The following is a 19,456-nucleotide window of genomic DNA, read 5'->3' as shown; positions in this document are numbered from 1 at the left end:
TAGGGAAAATATGATTTTGAATGGAACTGAATTGTGTGTTCCCACAAGGTTAGCTGTACAAGACTGTGTGTCTGTGTGAGTGTTTTTACCTCCCCCTCTAACTTATCTCCTCAGGTGCGGAGAGTATCTGAATATTTCTGTTCTCTCTCCTGTCCTCCTCGTTTCTCCATTCATCTTCCCCTCCCCCTCTCTACTGTATGGGTGAGGTATTCCACCTCTCCTTTGTGGGTGAGGTCTGCAGAGCCGGAATATTTATCAACCAGAATAGCTTAATGAGGCAGCTAGGAATAACCAGAGACCTCAAAGTTATTCACCTTGCCTTCAATAACGACAGACTGAGAGCGAGACAAATAGAGAGAGATAAAGAGAGCGAGAGAGAGCGATAGAGAAAGAGAGAAAAAGAGAGGGAGAGAGCCAGCTAGAGAGAGACAGAGAGAGAGAGCCAGAGAGAGAGACAGAGAGAGAAAGACAGAGAGAGACAGAGAGAGACAGAGAGAGAGCCAGAGAGAGAAAGACAGAGAGAGACAGAGAGAAAGAGAGAGAGAGACAGAGAGAGACATCTCTTTACATTTTCAGATCTAAAATGGATCCTGACAAATAATCATTCCATGCACCAGCATAGAGAATGAATAATAGGAAAGATGCAAGAGAGAAGAACTGAGGAGGAAATAAAGAAAGAGAGAAGAACCGAGGAGGAAATAAAAGAGAGAAGAACCAAGGAGGAAATAAAGAGAGAAATGAGGAGTAGGAGAGGAGAAAAGGAAGAGAACAAGTGAGGAGAAGGATGGAGAGAAAAGTGAGGAAAAACTTTAAGCGGGCAAAATGATGCTGATGAAGTCTGGGGAGCTCAGTGAAGGAACCTAGTCTGGGGAGCTCAGTGAAGTAACCTAGTCTGGGGAGCTCAGTGAAGGAACAGTCTGGGGAGCTCAGTGAAGGAACAGTCTGGGGAACTCAGTAAAGGAACAGTCTGGGGAACTCAGTGAAGGAACCTAGTCTGGGGAGCTCAGTGAAGGAACAGTCTGGGGAACTCAGTGAAGGAACCTAGTCTGGGGAGCTCAGTGAAGGAACAGTTTGGGGAGCTCAGTGAAGTAACCTAGTCTGGGGAGCTCAGTGAAGGAACAGTCTGGGGAGCTCAGTGAAGGAACAGTCTGGGGAACTCAGTGAAGGAACAGTCTGGGGAGCTCAGTGAAGGAACAGTCTGGGGAACTCAGTAAAGGAACAGTCTGGGGAACTCAGTGAAGGAACCTAGTCTGGGGAGTATGTGTGTGTGCGTGCATAGCATGTTGGTGTGTGTGTGAGTATGTGTGTGTGCGTGCATAGCATGTTGGTGTGTGTGTGAATATATGTGTGTGCGTGCATAGCATGTTGGTGTGTGTGTGAGTATGTGTGTGCATAGCATGTTGGTGTGTGTGTGAGTATGTGTGTGTGCGTGCATAGCATGTTGGGGTGTGTGTGAGTATGTGTGTGTGCGCGTGCATAGCATGTTGGTGTGTGTGTGAGTATGTGTGTGTGCGTGCATAGCATGTTGGTGTGTGTGTGAGTATGTGTGTGTGCGTGCATAGCATGTTGGTGTGTGTGTGAATATATGTGTGTGCGTGCATAGCATGTTGGTGTGTGTGTGAGTATGTGTGTGTGCATAGCATGTTGGTGTGTGTGTGAGTATGTGTGTGTGCGTGCATAGCATGTTGGTGTGTGTGTGAGTATGTGTGTGCGTGCATAGCATGTTGGTGTGTGTGTGAGTATGTGTGTGTGCGTGCATAGCATGTTGGTGTGTGTGTGAGTATGTGTGTGTGCGTGCATAGCATGTTGGTGTGTGTGTGAGTATGTGTGTGTGCGTGCATAGCATGTTGGTGTGTGTGTGAGTATGTGTGTGTGCGTGCATAGCATGTTGGTGTGTGTGTGAGTATGTGTGTGTGCGTGCATAGCATGTTGGTGTGTGTGTGAGTATGTGTGTGTGCGTGCATAGCATGTTGGTGTGTGTGTGAGTATGTGTGTGTGCGTGCATAGCATGTTGGTGTGTGTGTGAGTATGTGTGTGTGCGTGCATAGCATGTTGATGTGTGTGTGAGTATGTGTGTGTGCGTGCATAGCATGTTGGTGTGTGTGTGAGTATGTGTGTGTGCGTGCATAGCATGTTGGTGTGTGTGTGTGAGTATGTGTGTGTGCGTGCATAGCATGTTGGTGTGTGTGTGTGAGTATGTGTGTGTGCGTGCATAGCATGTTGGTGTGTGTGTGTGAGTATGTGTGTGTGCGTGCATAGCATGTTGGTGTGTGTGTGTGAGTATGTGTGTGTGCGTGCATAGCATGTTGGTGTGTGTGTGAGTATGTGTGTGTGCGTGCATAGCATGTTGGTGTGTGTGTGAGTATGTGTGTGTGCGTGCATAGCATGTTGGTGTGTGTGTGAGTATGTGTGTGTGCGTGCATAGCATGTTGGTGTGTGTGTGAGTATGTGTGTGTGCGTGCATAGCATGTTGGTGTGTGTGTGAGTATGTGTGTGTGCGTGCATAGCATGTTGGTGTGTGTGTGAGTATGTGTGTGTGTGTGCATAGCATGTTGGTGTGTGTGTGAGTATGTGTGTGTGCGTGCATAGAATGTTGGTGTGTGTGAGTATGTGTGTGTGTGTGGATAGCATGTTGGTGTGTGTGTGTGAGTATGTGTGTGTGCGTGCATAGCATGTTGGTGTGTGTGTGTGAGTATGTGTGTGTGCGTGCATAGCATGTTGGTGTGTGTGTGTGAGTATGTGTGTGTGCGTGCATAGCATGTTGGTGTGTGTGTGAGTATGTGTGTGTGCGTGCATAGCATGTTGGTGTGTGTGTGAGTATGTGTGTGTGCGTGCATAGAATGTTGGTGTGTGTGTGAGTATGTGTGTGTGTGTGCATAGCATGTTGGTGTGTGTGTGAGTATGTGTGTGTGCGTGCATAGCATGTTGGTGTGTGTGTGAGCGTGCATAGCATGTTGGTGTGTGTGTGAATATATGTGTGTGCGTGCATAGCATGTTGGTGTGTGTGTGAGTATGTGTGTGCATAGCATGTTGGTGTGTGTGTGAGTATGTGTGTGTGCGTGCATAGCATGTTGGTGTGTGTGTGAGTATGTGTGTGTGCGCGTGCATAGCATGTTGGTGTGTGTGTGAGTATGTGTGTGTGCGTGCATAGCATGTTGGTGTGTGTGTGAGTACGTGTGTGTGCGTGCATAGCATGTTGGTGTGTGTGTGAGTATGTGTGTGTGCGTGCATAGCATGTTGGTGTGTGTGTGAGTATGTGTGTGTGCGTGCATAGCATGTTGGTGTGTGTGTGAATATATGTGTGTGCGTGGATAGCATGTTGGTGTGTGTGTGAGTATGTGTGTGTGCATAGCATGTTGGTGTGTGTGAGTATGTGTGTGTGCGTGCATAGCATGTTGGTGTGTGTGTGAGTATGTGTGTGCGTGCATAGCATGTTGGTGTGTGTGTGAGTATGTGTGTGTGCGTGCATAGCATGTTGGTGTGTGTGTGAGTATGTGTGTGTGCGTGCATAGCATGTTGGTGTGTGTGTGAGTATGTGTGTGTGCGTGCATAGCATGTTGGTGTGTGTGTGAGTATGTGTGTGTGCGTGCATAGCATGTTGGTGTGTGTGTGAGTATGTGTGTGTGCGTGCATAGCATGTTGGTGTGTGTGTGAGTATGTGTGTGTGCGTGCATAGCATGTTGGTGTGTGTGTGTGAGTATGTGTGTGTGCGTGCATAGCATGTTGGTGTGTGTGTGTGAGTATGTGTGTGTGCGTGCATAGCATGTTGGTGTGTGTGTGTGAGTATGTGTGTGTGCGTGCATAGCATGTTGGTGTGTGTGTGTGAGTATGTGTGTGTGCGTGCATAGCATGTTGGTGTGTGTGTGAGTATGTGTGTGTGCGTGCAGAGCATGTTGGTGTGTGTGTGAGTATGTGTGTGTGCGTGCATAGCATGTTGGTGTGTGTGTGAGTATGTGTGTGTGCGTGCATAGCATGTTGGTGTGTGTGTGAGTATGTGTGTGTGCGTGCATAGCATGTTGGTGTGTGTGTGAGTATGTGTGTGTGTGTGCATAGCATGTTGGTGTGTGTGTGTGAGTATGTGTGTGTGCGTGCATAGAATGTTGGTGTGTGTGTGAGTATGTGTGTGTGTGTGCATAGCATGTTGGTGTGTGTGTGAGTATGTGTGTGTGCGTGCATAGCATGTTGGTGTGTGTGTGAGTATGTGTGTGTGAGTGCATAGCATGTTGGTGTGTGTGTGAGTATGTGTGTGTGCGTGCATAGCATGTTGGTGTGTGTGTGAGTATGTGTGTGTGGAGTGCATAGCATTGAAAAGAATGAAGTCACGTACACATGCATGGAGCTGATTACAATATCAAAGAGAAAGGGCTTGAAGGCAGTGTAGCTCTGTTTCAAAGCAGCTTTCAATTTCCAAAACCAGCCAGCCAGGATCAGACTAGAACTACTGAATAATTAAAACTAGGAAAGAATACAGAATCATCCACTTCTCTTTCATACTTTTCTTTCCCCTATTTTTATTCAGTGTGTTGTTGTTGTACTCATCAATCTATTTGTACAAAGACACACACACACACGCACACACATGCACGCACGCACACACACTCACACACACACACGTTCTCTGTCTGTCATTGTGTGCTTTTCAAAGTGAACGTCTGTACCCTCCGCCCTTACACAAACAGTATCTGTGACAACTGTCCACATAAAGGATGTGAGGCCATGAGGTCACAGAAAAACAAAGCCAAAAGGGAAACCACTGTGAGGGAAATGTCAATGACTTATTTTGAAGTAGACTCCCCCCACCAGAATGGTATTTCCCTCTAGGGATTACTTAGGAGTGATTGATTATGAGATAGTACCGCCCAGAGCCGGGCGAGGTAGGGGCGACACTAAACATTCACAGCCACTGAATCTCTGGTATGTGACCTCCACCAAAGAGGAGGTGATTGTAGTTCCAACCCGAACGCCCCAAAGACACACACTCTTTCTATCAAAATGTATTTTCACTCACTAAACTTGTACAACTGTTGGAAATGTGCATTATATTAACCACTGTCACCACACTTAAATGTTTTCTGCCACATGATTGGTTAACCCTAAATGTGACCTCTGACATCGAGGCTAAGAGGTCACGGCAACTATGAGCTGTTCTTCAGATGTGTGCCCCTCTCTCTCTCTCTCTCTACCTCTTCTCACTCCCTACCTACCTCCCTCTACCTCTTCTCACTCACTCCCTCCCTACCTCTACCTCCTCCCTCTACCTCTTCTCACTCACTCCCTCCCTACCTCTACCTCTTCTCCCTCCCTCCCTACCCCCCTCCCTCCCCATACCTCTACCTCTTCTCCCTCCTTACCTCTTCTCCCTCCCTCTCTCCCTCCCTCCCTACCTCTTCTCCCTCCCTCCCCCTCTACCTCCTCCCTCCCTCCCCCTCTACCTCTTCTCCCTCCCTCTACCTCCTCTTCTCTCTCCCTCCCTACCTCTACCTCCTCTTCTCCCTCCCTACCTCTATATCTTCTCCCTCCCTACCCACTCCCTCACTACCTCTACCTCTTCTCCCTCCCTACCTATTCTCCCTCCCTCTCTACCTCTACCTCTTCTCCCTCCCTACCTCTACCTCTTCTCCCTCCCTACCTCTACCTCTTCTCCCTCCCTCCCTCCCTCCCTCCCTCCCTCCCTCCCTCCCTCCCTCCCTCCCTCCCTCCCTCCCTCCCTCCCTCCCTCCCCCTCTACCTTTTCTCACTTTTTCTCCACACCCTTCACCAATTTCCTGTTTCTAAATGTCTCCCTTCAACCACCTCTGCATGAGCCAACTATACTGAACAAAAATATAAAACGTAACATGCTTCATGAGCTGAAATAAAACATCCCAGACATTTTTCTTATGCACAAAAAGCTTATTTCTCTCAAATGTTGTGGACACATTTGTTTACATCTCTGTTAGTAAACATTTCTCATTTGCCAAAATAATCCAGGTGTGGCATATCAAGAAGATGATTAAACAGCATGATCTTTACACAGGTGCACCTTGTGCTGTGGACAATAAAAGGCCATTCTAAAATGTGCAGTTTTGTTACACAACACAATCAACACAATGCCACAGAGTTGAGGAAGCGTGCAATTGGCATGCTGACTGCAGGAATTTCCAACACAGCTGTGGCCAGATAACTGAATTTTAATTTCTCTACCTTAAGCCTACCAATGTTGTTTTAGATAATTTGTCCGTATATCCAACCGGCCCCCATACTGCAGACCATGTGTAACCACACCAGCCCAGAACCTCCACATCGGTCTTCTTCACCTGCGGGATCATCTGACGAGCGGGAGGGTTCTGCCTGTAATAAAGCCCTTTTGTGGGAAGAAAAACTCATTCTGATTGGCTGGGCCTGGCTCCCCAGTGGGTGTGGGAGCCACCCATGGCTGCACCTGTGTCCAGTCATTGTCACGAGGGACTAGGTGTGTGAGGAAGAATCAGGCGCAGAGAGTTCCACAGGAAGAAGTGCACTTTAATTCGGCACCAAGGGCAATGCCCACAACACAGGGCGCGGAAAAATAAGGACCAACCCAAAACACAGGGTACCAGGTACAGAGCACGAACACACCTAATAACACACACACGTAACACAAGAGTAATCCCGCACAAAACAAGGGCGGGTATACGAACTTTAAATAAGGAAGCCCAAGTTTACATACACTTAGGTTGGAGTCATTAACTTATTGGTGACAGGGGGGGCAGTATTGAGTAGCTTTGATGAATAAGGTGCCCAGAGTAAACTGCCTGCTACTCTGTCCCAGATGCTAATATATGCATATTAGTAGTAGTATTGGATAGAAAACACTCTGAAGTTTATAAAACTGTTTGCATTATGTCTGTGAGTATAACAGAACTCATATGGCAGGCGAAACCTGAGACAAATCCAACCAGGAAGTGGAAATCTGAGGTTTGTAGTTTCATTTAAGTGATTGCCTATCCAATATGCTGTGTCTATGGGGCCAGATTGCACTTCCCAAGGCTTCCATCAGATGTCAACAGTCTTTAGAAAGTTGTTTGAGGCTTCTATTGTGGAAGGGTGTCGAATAAGAGCTGTTTCGCAGGCGCGCCATTCCTTCTTTTTCCTCTGTAATTAATACGCTATTGTCCAGTTGGAATATTATTGAAGATTTCATTTGACATGTTTCTACAAACTGTAATGGAACTCGTTTGACTTTTCGTCTGGATTTTGCACTCGCGCATTGTGTCTTTGGAATAGTGAACTAAATGTGCGAACAAAACGGAGGTATTTGGACATAAATATGGACGTAATCAAACAAAACAAACATTTCTTGTGGAAGTGGGAGTCCTGGGAGTGCATTCCGATGACGAAGATCAGCAAAGGTAAGTGAAGATTTATAATGCTATTTATGACTTTTGTTGACTCCACAATTTGGTGGGTAACTGTATGGCTTGCTTTTGTGGCTGTACCTGTTCTCAGATTATTGAATATTGTGCTTTTGCCGTAAAGCTTTTTTGAAATCTGACACAGCGGTTGCATTAAGAACAAGTTTATCTTTAATTATATGCTAAACATGTATCTTTCATCAACGTTTATGATGCGTATTACTGTTATTTGATGGGGCTCTCTGCAATTTCTCAGGATGTTTTGGAGGCATCTATGAACATGGCGCCAATGTAAACTGAGGTTTTTGGATATAAATATGAACTTGATCGAACAAAACAGTCCTGGGAGTGTCATCTGATGAAGATCGTCAAAAGGTTAGTCATTAATTTGATCTATAGTTCTGCTTTTTGTGACACCTCTCTTTGGTTGGAAAATGGCCGAATGCTTTCTGTGACAAGTTGCTGACCTACCATAATGATATGTTCTGCTTTCGCCGAAAAGCCTTTTTGAAATCGGACACTGTGGTTGGATTAACGAGAAGTGTATCTTTAAAATGGTGTAAAATACTTGTATGGTTGAGGAATTTTAATTATGAGATTTCTGTTGTTTTGAATTTGGCGCCCTGCCATTTCACTAGCTGTTGGCGAGGTGGGGCGCAAGCGTCCTGAACGATCCCGGAGAGGTTAAAACTGGTTTTTCAACCACTCCACACATTTCTTGTTAACAAACTATAGTTTTGGCAAGTCGGTTAGAACATCTCATTTTTCCAACAATTGTTTACTGACAGATTATTTCACTTATAATTCACTGTATCATAATTCCAATGGGGCAGAAGTTTACATACACTAAGTTGACTGTGCCTTTAAACAGCTTGGAAAATTCCAGAAAAATATGTCATGGCTTTAGAAGCTTTTGTCAATTGGAGGTGTACCTGTGGATGTATTTCAAGGCCTACCTTCAAACTCAGTGCCTCCTTGCTTGACATCATGGGAAAATCAAAAGAAGTCAGCCGAGACCTCAGAAAACAAATTGTAGACCTCCACAAGTCTGGTTCATCTTTGGGACTACGGTTTGCAACTGCACATGGGGACAAAGATCATACTTTTTGGAGAAATGTCCTCTGGTCTGATGAAACATAAATATGACTATTTGGCAATTAATGACCATCGTTATGTTTGGAGGAAAAAGCGGGAGGCTTGCAAACCTGACTCAGTTACACCAGCTCTGTCAGGTGGAATGGGCCAGCATTCACCCAACTTATTGTGGGAAGCTTGTGGAAGGCTACCCAAAACATTTGACCCAAGTTGAACAATTTAAAGGCAATACTACCAAATACTAATTGAGTGTATGTAAACTTCTGACCCACTGGGAATGTCATGTAAGAAATAAAATGAAATTAATCACTCTACTATTATTATGACATTTCACATTCTTAAAATAAAGTGGTGATCCCAACTGACCTAAAACAGGGAATTTTTACTAGGATTAAATGTCAGGAATTGTGAAAAACGGAGTTTAAATTAATTTGGCTAAGGTGTAAACTTACGACTTCAACTGTGTGTGTGTGTGTGTGTGTGTATATATATAGTTTTTATTTTTGTTCAGAAAAAATATATATAGTGTTTAGATTTTTGTTCAGTGTATATATATATATATATATATATATATATATATATATATATATATATATATATATATATATATATATGTATGTATGTATGTATGTATGTATGTATGTATGTATGTATGTATGTATGTATGTATGTATGTATGTATGTATGTATGTATGTATGTATGTATGTATGTATGTATGTATGTATGTATGTATGTATGTATGTATGTATGTATGTATGTATGTATGTATGTATGTATGTATGTATGTATGTATGTATGTAGGCACTGCAGAACTGGTCTGCAGAAGACAAAAACACACTGTTTTTCACACTACCAATCCCCGACTACCACCAGAACTGACAGCTGGGGAGAAGAGGTGATGAAAATGTGAGGACACTACAGGGAAATAAAATTGGGTCAAGGGTGTGAGGGAGATAATGAAATGGTTGGATGGATGGGGAGACAGAGTGACGGAGAACAGCTGGTAGGGGAGGAAGGGAGGAGCGGACAAGGTGGAGGAGGGATTGAGGGATGTTTTAATTAGCTACAGGCCCCCCTCGCATCTCCTATTCCTCATCTCCACATCCGGCTGTGATTGGGAGTCCCATAGGGCGGCACACAATAGGCCCAGCGTCGTCCAGGTTTGGCTGGGGTATGCCTTCATTGTAAATAAGAATTTGTTCTTAACATCTTAAGACTACCCCTCTATACTGCCCCCGTTGGAGAAAGTGCTTGCCCATAGTAAACTGAAAATATTTTTTCCCAAAATTGCTAATATATGCATATAAAAATTATTATTGAATAGAAAACACTTTAAAGTTTCTAAAACCGTTTAAATTATGTCTGTATGTAAAGCAGAACTCTCAGGGCAGCCTTTCTCCCAAACTCTCTCTTGTGAAGAGAAAAGTTTGGTCAACTTTGACGTCATGGCCCCCACCCTTCCCAGGCAGCTACCGATCCAGGAACAGTCTCTATCTGTTCAGCGCGATGTCTGCTTTCAAATGGCACGTTCATTGTGAGAATCCCACGAGCCCTGCACGTTTGGCAGGCGAAATTGTTCGTGTCCCTCTGAAAAACATGCACTCTATTGCGCGCGTCCGATTTGGAGTACGTCTTTTTCCATGATCCAGCATTTGAAGCCGGTTTGTCTGTTAGCGTTGCTCTTTGTTCTACATGCTAAAAACATCATAAAGCTCGATTTTGCACATCGTTTGACCAGTTTAATCAACATATAATATGTAAATTGGAAGTTTTGATGCGCAAGAGTGCTGGACCAGAAGTCATTTTTGACGCATTTCAACTGAAGCTGTTAGCATATGCTAATACAGGGACACACAACGTGAAACCAAACGATGTATTGGGTAAGTATGACTTCCTTCTACGTCTTGCCTTTTGTTTCGGTGGTGATCTAATATAAATATGTGCTATGTTTTCGCCGTAAAACATTTTAGAAATCTGACTTGCTGGGTAGATTAACAAGATGTTTATCTTTCATTTGAGCTATTGGACTTGTTAATGTGTGGAGGTTAAATATTTTTTGGAATATTTTTGCGTTCCAAGCACCACCTTCCAGCTGAATGTGGGGGGGGGGCTAGTTCCCGTTTGACTTGCCTTGGTAAATAAAGGTTCAATTCAAATAAAACTTCTCCTGTCTTGCCATGTTGTTAGGTTGTGGTTCATTTAGTGTGTGTGTGTGTGTGTGTGTGTGTGTGTGTGTGTGTGTGTGTGTGTGTGTGTGTGTGTGTGTGTGTGTGTGTGTGTGTGTGTGTGTGTGTGTGTGTGTGTGCGTGTGTGAGTGCATCATCCTTAGCTCTGGCATCTTCCCCAATATTTGGAACCAAGGACTGTGTCACACCCTGACCTTAGATATCTCTGTTTTTCTATATATTTTGGTTAGATCAGGGTGTGACTAGGGTGGGTACTCTAGTTTTTGTATGTCTATGTTGGTCTAATATGGTTCCCAATCAGAGACAGCTGTTTATCGTTGTCTCTGATTGGGGATCATATTTAGGCAGCCATTTCCTCTTTGTGTTTCGTGGGATCTTGTCTATGTTTAGTTGCCTGTCAGAAGTAGTTGTATAGCTTTACGTTTCGTTTGTTTGTTTTGTTGTTTTTGTTCGGTGTTCATTCATTAAAAGTAATAATGTACGCCTACCACGCTGCACCTTGGTCTCATCCTTATGACGAACGTGACAGTCTGATCACCCCAATCCACAAAAGTGGAGACAAATTTGACCTTGGGAAAATCCTCTGCATTATTATTAACAGCAGACTAGTTTACAATGTATTTAGCAAATGTCAAATTGTATTTTTAACAAATTATTGTACGACAGACTATGGATTCACTCTCCACACCCAGTTGACAAACAAACAAACCAAACCAAAGGCAAAGCCTTCTCATGCTTTGTTGATTTCAAAAAAGCTTTTGACTCAATTTGGCATAAGGGTTGGTAAGTGGTGTTGGGCGAAAAACATACGACATTATAAAATCCATGTACAAAAACAACAAGTGTGAAAAAAACACATTTCTTCCCAAAGGGCCGTGGGGTGAGACAGGGATGCAGTTTAAGCCCCACCCACTTCAACATAAATAGCAACTAATTGGAGAGGGCACTAGAACAGTAGTGCAGCACCCGGACTCACCCTACTAGAATCTGAAGTCAAATGTCTACGGTTTGCTGATGACCTGGTGCTTCTGTCACCAACCAAGGAAGGCCTACAGCAGCACAGATTCTGACAGACCTGGGCCCTGACAGTAAATCTCAATAAGACCAAAATAATGGTGTTCCAAAAAATGTCCAGTCACCAGAACCAGAAATACAAATTCCATCTATGCACCGTTGCCCTAGAGAAAACGATACAGATTTGTGACCTGTTGCCACAAGAAAAGGGCAACCAGTGAAGAACAAACACTACTGTAAATACAACCCATATTTATGTTTATTTATTTTCCCTTGTGTACTTTAACCATTTGTACATTGTTACAACACTGTATATATACATAATGTAACATTTGTAATGTCTTTATTTTTCTGGGACTTCTGTGAGTGTAATGTTTACTGTTCATTTTTATTGTATATTTCACTTTTGTTTATTATCTACTTCACTTGCTTTGGCAATGTTAACATATGTTTCCCATGTCAATAAAGCCCTTCAATTGAAACTGAATTGAGAGAGTGTGGGTGTCAAGTTAAGTTGTAGTACTCACAGCTGTCTTCCTCTTCAGTGATGGCGCTGACGACGTAACAGGCGTACACGAAGCCAAGGAGCTGCGAACACACACACACACACACACACACACACACACACACACACACACACACACACACACACACACACACACACACACACACACACACACACACACACACACACACACACACACACACACACACACACACACACACACACACACACACACACACACACACAGAGTGTTAGAACACACAGATAGTTAGAACGCGCACAGAGTTAAAACGCACACAGATTTACGACACACACAGAGTTAGAACACCACAGTTAGAACACACACAGAGTTAGAATGCGCACAGAGTTAGAATGCGCACAACGTTAGAATGCGCACAGCATTAGAACGTGCACAGCGGTAGAATAAGCAGAGCGTTTGAACGCGCACAGTGTTAGAATGCGCACAGCGCTAGAATGTGCACAGTGCTAGAATGCGCAAGGAGTTAGAACTTGCATAGCGGTAGAACGCACAAAGAGGGTTAGAGCGCACACAGAGGGTTAGAGCGCACACAGAGGGTTAGAACGTGCAGAGCGTTAGAACGTGCAGAGCGTTAGAACACAAAGACAGTTCAAAAGCACAAAAAGTTAGAACGCGCACAGAGTTAGAACGTGCACAGAGGGTTAGAACGCGCACAGAGGTTTAGAACGCGCACAGAGGGTTAGAACGCGCTCAGAGGGTTAGAACGCGCTCAGAGGGTTAGAACGCGTGCAGAGGTTTAGAACGCGCACAGAGGGTTAGAACGCGCTCAGAGGTTTAGAACGCGCGCAGAGGTTTAGAACGCGCACAGAGTTAGAACACGCGCAGAGGGTCAGAACGCACAGAGTTAGAACGCATACAGAGTAAGAACGCACACAGTGTTAGAACACACACAGAGAATTAGAACACACAGTCAGAACACACACAGATTCAGAACACACAGAGAATAAGAACACACAGTGTTAGAACACCGAGAGAGTTAGAACCCAGATAATTAGAACACGCACAGAGGGTTAGAACACACAATTAGAACAAACATAAATAATTAGAACACACACAGTCAGAACACACACAAGTGGTTAGAACACACAGAGGGTTAGAACACACAGATAGAACAGATAATTAGAACACACACAAGAGTTAGAACACACAGATGAATAGAACAGAAAGTTAGAACACACAGAGGGTTAGAACCCACACAGAGAGTTTGAACACACAGAGTTAGAACATACAGAGTTAGAACACACAGAGAGTTAGATCCCAGACAGAGTTAGAACACAGAGAGTTAACCCACTTAAACTAAAAAATGTCTCTACATTTCACCATCATTGTAAAGCCTTAGTTATTTGGTTGATTTGACAAAGTCATTTTTTAAAGAATATTATTTAGTGATACATTTCCGTCTGTCTCCAATTTTAAGGTCAACCCTGTTTTGTGAACTGAACTCTCGTTTTACAGTTTTCCCAATTGTTTACTCACTTAAAACGGGCCCATGAGGCACAATGACAGAAACCTGTAACTCATTTAGCAGAGCCAGACACCCAATCAGACAAAACACAATACACAATTCTCTACCTTTGGCACAAACTTCACAACAAAAATATAGTGTGCAAATGAAAAGCAACACTGTTCAACAAGCTAAGCTCAATTACCAATTGATCACTTTCACATGTGCAAACACTAATTGTGTAAATGTTCATTTTGCAATCAGACCTTTGGTATGGATAAAAAGGCCACAGGTGATTACTCCTGTGTTCGGAGAACAATGAAAGCAAACTTCGCAGAGAGAGGTAGAGGTAGAGGTAGAGTTGGAGGAAGACCATGTCCTGAAATTCGGGCGACTGTGGTGGACTACGTGGTCAACCATGGTTTAACCTTGAGGCAGAGAGTGCAGCCCAATCTGAGCCGCTTCACCGTAGCGTCCATCATCCAGACGTTCCACAATGAGAATAGATATGTACTGCTGACATTGGACTTACAGTGCAATGGGAGAAACTCCCCAAATACAGGTGTGCCAAGCTTGTCGCGTCATACCCAAGAAGACACACAGCGGCTGTAACCGCTGCCAAAGGTGCTTCAACAAGGGTCTAAATACTTATGGAAATGGGACATTTCAGTTTTAAATTTGTAATACATTTGTAAAAATGTTCTAAAAAAAACATTTCTAAAACGTGTTTCGACTTTGTCATTATGGGGTATTGTATGTAGAAACAATCCATTTTAGAATAAGGCTGTAACATAACAAAATGTCGAAAAAGTCCAGGGGTGTGAATACATTTCCCGAATGCAGTGTTTTTACTACTTGACAGTAGTACAACATTAAGCTCAGCAAAGACTGTAGATTCCAATACATACCGACAGGGGAAACAAAGTAAATGTTTAATTTATTCCTATATTTATGAAATTGGGAGCTACGGTATACTACGTTGTAACATTGTAACGGTTGTCTTGGGTGGAAGAAGGAGAGGACCAAAGCGCAGCGTGGTTGATGTTCATCTTATTTCATGAAAAAAGAACACTTCAAAAATACAAAACAACAACGTGACTGAACCAGTTATGTCTGGTGCAGACACACAAAGACTGAAAATAACAACCCACAAAGGAAAACAGGCTATGGTTCTCAATCAGGGACAACGATTGACAGCTGCCTCTGATTGAGAACCATATCAGGCCGAACACAGAAATAGAAAATCATAGAAAAACGAACATAGACAACCCACCCAACTCATGCCCTGACCATACTAAAACAAAAGACAAAACAAAGGAACAAAGGTCAGAACGTGACAAACATGTTTGTCTTGTATACTGTATTACTGTAGTGTTTACTGTACTGTATGCTATTTTGAGTTTGTAGAACTTAAAGACGACCACTACGTGGTGGTAGAACGCATCTATGTACAGACAAACAGGAGGCTGCCATTGTGCAAATGGTAGTTTAAAATAATTCCATAAGACTGCAGAAAGTCCCACAACAGATTATTGAAAACCTGCCATCTTCCATAACATCAGAGTGAGTTTATCAACCATAGCCCGCATCCTTAAGAAACACCATCTCCGGATGAAGCACATCTACAGAGTCCCATTTGAAAGGGATTCCCAAAGAGTGAAGGATAAACAGTACAATATGTGAAAGTAAGTCATGTACTAGTATTACACTCTTGAAACATTAGAGACTCATTGATGTTGCCAGTGAACTTTACTATACAGAAATGATATTATTTACTGTCATTTCAGAGAATCATGGCGTTGAACGCAAGTCCCATCCCCCAGGAACTCATATCCATAGATGAGGCTGGATTCAATTTAGCGAAGACGAGGAGAGGAAGGAACGTCATTGGTCAATGCGCCATCATTGAGGTACCTGGCCAGCGCGGGGGAAATGTAACCATATGCGCAGCTATGAGCCACAATGGGGTCCTCCAACGCCATGCCACTCTTGGACCATACAACACTGCCCATCTCCTTCATTTCCTGAACACCTTACATGCAAGTCTTTTTCAGCCAGAACAGAGAAGGCCAGGTGATCCTGAGCAGCAAATGTATGTTCTAATTTGGGACATGAGCATCCATCGGGCTGCTCAGGTCTGCAACTGGTTCCATGACCATCCCAGGTTTATAATTCTCTATTTCTCAACCCCATTGAGGAACTGTTTTCAGTATGGCGGTGGAAGGTGTATAATCGCAAACCCCATGAACGTATGGCCTTTCTCCAGGCCACGGAGGAGGCCTCTGGTGACATTCCAGCCCCTGTCAGGGGTAGATGCGTCATGCCGGAATATATTTCCCCTGCTGTCTGGCCAAGGAGAATATCACCTGTGATGTTGATGAAAATCTGTAGCCAGACCAAAACAACAGACATGAACATTCGCAATGGAATATTTATTTCTTGACTCATGATTTACTGAATATTTTTTACTTTATATATTCCATACAATTGATCTAAAGTACAGTACAGTAGAACAAATAGGCCTATTTACTTCATTTGCATAAGCAAAATATATTGACTGTATCTTTGTATTTTCACTGTATGTGCGCTGCTCGACATGTATTGAGTCATGTTGAAATATAAAACGTTGTGTTTTGCATTTGTGTTCCTCCCTTGTTTTCGTGTTTGAGTTTGACACAAACAATATACAGTGTAACAACATCTTAGTCTTTACACTGAAATAGGTTCTGATAGTAGTGTTTTGAATACGTGACATTAGTGTGATCTCGGTTGTCACTAAGTTAGATTCATTTAATGTGTGTATGTCTCATTAGTATGCAGAGTTTAAATTTTGAGCAGGGCTTTGATTGCTGTGTTTCATTTTGCCTGTGGGGTTTGGGGAAATTGGTGAACTAGAGTTTTGAGTACGTGAGATGTAGTTTCAGCAAACATGTTAAGGTTTGGGAAAAACTAATATGGTTTTCAAAAGAAACATTGAACATCTAATAGTTAAATCAGTGTAAAAGTAGGTGAGCTGGTTCTACTCTTTTTGGCCGTTTGCTGGTGTTTTGTGGTGGAAAACGGAGCGGGTCGAACATGTCAACCCTGTTACCCACAGATAGACAGGCTAGAAATGGTTTAGAATTATTATTTTTATGTGAAGCTTGGATTCAATTGCCTGTTGCACACAACAAGCTTCCATTCCTTCTGTCGCAAGGGGATTCATGGCTGATTTAAGATTACAGTCAACTTTGTTACTTTTTTTGGGACTTTAAAGGCACTTACTATAGTATATTTTTTATTTAACCTCTTGAGATGGGAAAATTATGTGTGGGGGACTGCGTGTATGTGTGGGCGACTGAGTGTATGTGTGGGCGACTGAGAGTATGTGTGGGGGACTGAGTGTATGTGTGGGGGACTGAGTATATGTGTGGGGGACTGAGTGTATGTGTGGGGGACTGAGTGTATGTGTGGGGGACTGAGTGTACTGAGTGTATGGGGGGGACTGAGTGTATGTGTGGGGGACTGAGCGTATGTGTGGGGGACTGAGCGTATGTGTGGTCGACTGAGTGTATGTGTGGGGGACTGAGTGTATGTGTGGGGGACTGAGCGTATGTGTGGGGGACTGAGCGTATGTGTGGTCGACTGAGCGTATGTGTGGGGGACTGAGCGTATGTGTGGGGGACTGAGCGTATGTGTGGGGGACTGAGTGTATGTGTGGTCGACTGAGCGTATGTGTGGGGGACTGAGTGTATGTGTGGTCGACTGAGTGTATGTGTGGGGGACTGAGCGTATGTGTGGTCGACTGAGCGTATGTGTGGGGGACTGAGCGTATGTGTGGTCGACTGAGCGTATGTGTGGGGGACTGAGCGTATGTGTGGGGGACTGAGCGTATGTGTGGGGGACTGGGTGTATGTGTGGGGGACTGAGTGTATGTGTGGGGGACTGAGTGTATGTGTGGTCGACTGAGCGTATGTGTGGGGGACTGAGTGTATGTGTGGGGGACTGAGTGTATGTGTGGGGGACTGAGCGTATGTGTGGTCGACTGAGCGTATGTGTGGGGACTGAGCGTATGTGTGGGGGACTGAGTGTATGTGTGGGGGACTGAGCGTATGTGTGGTCGACTGAGCGTACTGTGTGGTCGACTGAGCGTATGTGTGGGGACTGAGCGTATGTGTGGGGACTGAGCGTATGTGTGGGGGACTGAGTGTATGTGTGGGGGACTGAGCGTATGTGTGGGGGTATGTGTGGGGGACTGATGTGTATGTGTGGGGGACTGAGCGTATGTGTGGGGGACTGAGCGTATGTGTGGGGGACTGAGTGTATGTGTGGGGGACTGAGCGTATGTGTGGGGGACTGAGCGTATGTGTGGGGGACTGAGAGTATGTGTGGGGGACTGAGAGTATGTGTGGGGGACTGAGCGTATGTGTGGGGGACTGAGTGTATGTGTGGTCGACTGAGAGTATGTGTGGGGGACTGAGCGTATGTGTGGGGGACTGAGCGTATGTGTGGGGACTGAGCGTATGTGTGGGGGACTGAGCGTATGTGTGGGGGCTGTGAGAGTTGTGAGTGTACGTGTGGGGGATGTGAGTGTACGTGTGGGGGATGTGAGTGTACGTGTGGGGGATGTGATGTGTGTGGGGGATGTGAGTGTACGTGTGGGGGATGTGAGTGTACGTGTGGGGGATGTGAGTGTACGTGTGGGGGTTGTGAGGGTTGTGCGTGTACGTGTGGGGGATGTGAGTGTACGTGTGGGGGCTGTGAGGGTTGTGAGTGTACGTGTGGGGGATGTGAGTGTACGTGTGGGGGTTGTGAGGGTTGTGAGTGTACGTGTGGGGGATGTGAGTGTACGTGTGGGGGATGTGAGTGTACGTGTGGGGGATGTGAGTGTACGTGTGGGGGTTGTGAGGGTTGTGCGTGTACGTGTGGGGGATGTGAGTGTACGTGTGGGGGCTGTGAGGGTTGTGAGTGTACGTGTGGGGGATGTGAGTGTACGTGTGGGGGTTGTGAGGGTTGTGAGTGTACATGTAGGGGATGTGAGTGTACGTGTGGGGGATGTGAGTGTATGTGTGGGGGATGTGAGGATTGTGAGTGTACGTGTGGGGGATGTGAGTGTACGTGTGGGGGCTGTGAGGGCTGTGAGTGTACGTGTGGGGGATGTGAGTGTACGTGTGGGGGTTGTGAGGGTTGTGAGTGTACGTGTAGGGGATGTGAGTGTACGTGTGGGGGATGTGAGTGTACGTGTGGGGGATGTGAGGGTTGTGAGTGTACGTGTAGGGGATGTCAGTGTACGTGTGGGGGATGTGAGTGTACGTGTGGGGGATGTGAGGATTGTGAGTGTACGTGTGGGGGCTGTGAGTGTACGTGTGGGGGATGTGAGTGTACGTGTGGGGGTTGTGAGGGTTGTGAGTGTACGTGTAGGGGATGTCAGTGTACGTGTGGGGATGTGAGTGTACGTGTGGGGGTTGTGAGGGTTGTGAGTGTACGTGTAGGGGATGTGAGTGTACGTGTGGGGGATGTGAGTGTACGTGTGGGGGATGTTAGTGTACGTGTGGGGGATGTGAGGATTGTGAGTGTACGTGTGGGGGATGTGAGTGTACGTGTGGGGGCTGTGAGGGTTGTGAGTGTACGTGTGGGGGATGTGAGTGTACGTGTGGGGGATGTGAGTGTACGTGTGGGGGATGTGAGTGTACGTGTGGGGGTTATGAGGGTTGTGAGTGTACGTGTAGGGGATGTGAGTGTACGTGTGGGGGATGTGAGTGTACGTGTGGGGGATGTGAGTGTACGTGTGGGGGATGTGAGTGTATGTGTGGGGGTTG

General features: G+C 45.0%; 1 protein-coding gene across 3 annotated transcripts in view; it reads right to left on the bottom strand.

Moving 5' to 3' along the window:
- The window catches only part of LOC124045611 (sodium/potassium-transporting ATPase subunit beta-1-interacting protein 3-like), a 159,497-nt gene that overhangs the window by 20,737 nt on the left and 119,304 nt on the right, over positions 1-19,456 (bottom strand). For all 3 annotated transcript variants that reach the window (XM_046365023.1, XM_046365025.1, XM_046365024.1), the window contains exon 5: positions 12,197-12,257. In XM_046365023.1, coding sequence (XP_046220979.1) covers positions 12,197-12,257 — 61 coding nt within the window. The remainder of the gene's footprint in view (positions 1-12,196; positions 12,258-19,456) is intronic.

The sequence above is a fragment of the Oncorhynchus gorbuscha genome, linkage group LG10, assembly GCF_021184085.1.
Source record: "Oncorhynchus gorbuscha isolate QuinsamMale2020 ecotype Even-year linkage group LG10, OgorEven_v1.0, whole genome shotgun sequence".
NCBI lineage: Eukaryota > Metazoa > Chordata > Actinopteri > Salmoniformes > Salmonidae > Oncorhynchus > Oncorhynchus gorbuscha.
The sequence above is the reverse complement of the archived record's forward strand: the minus strand, read 5'-3'. Positions and strand labels throughout refer to the sequence as shown.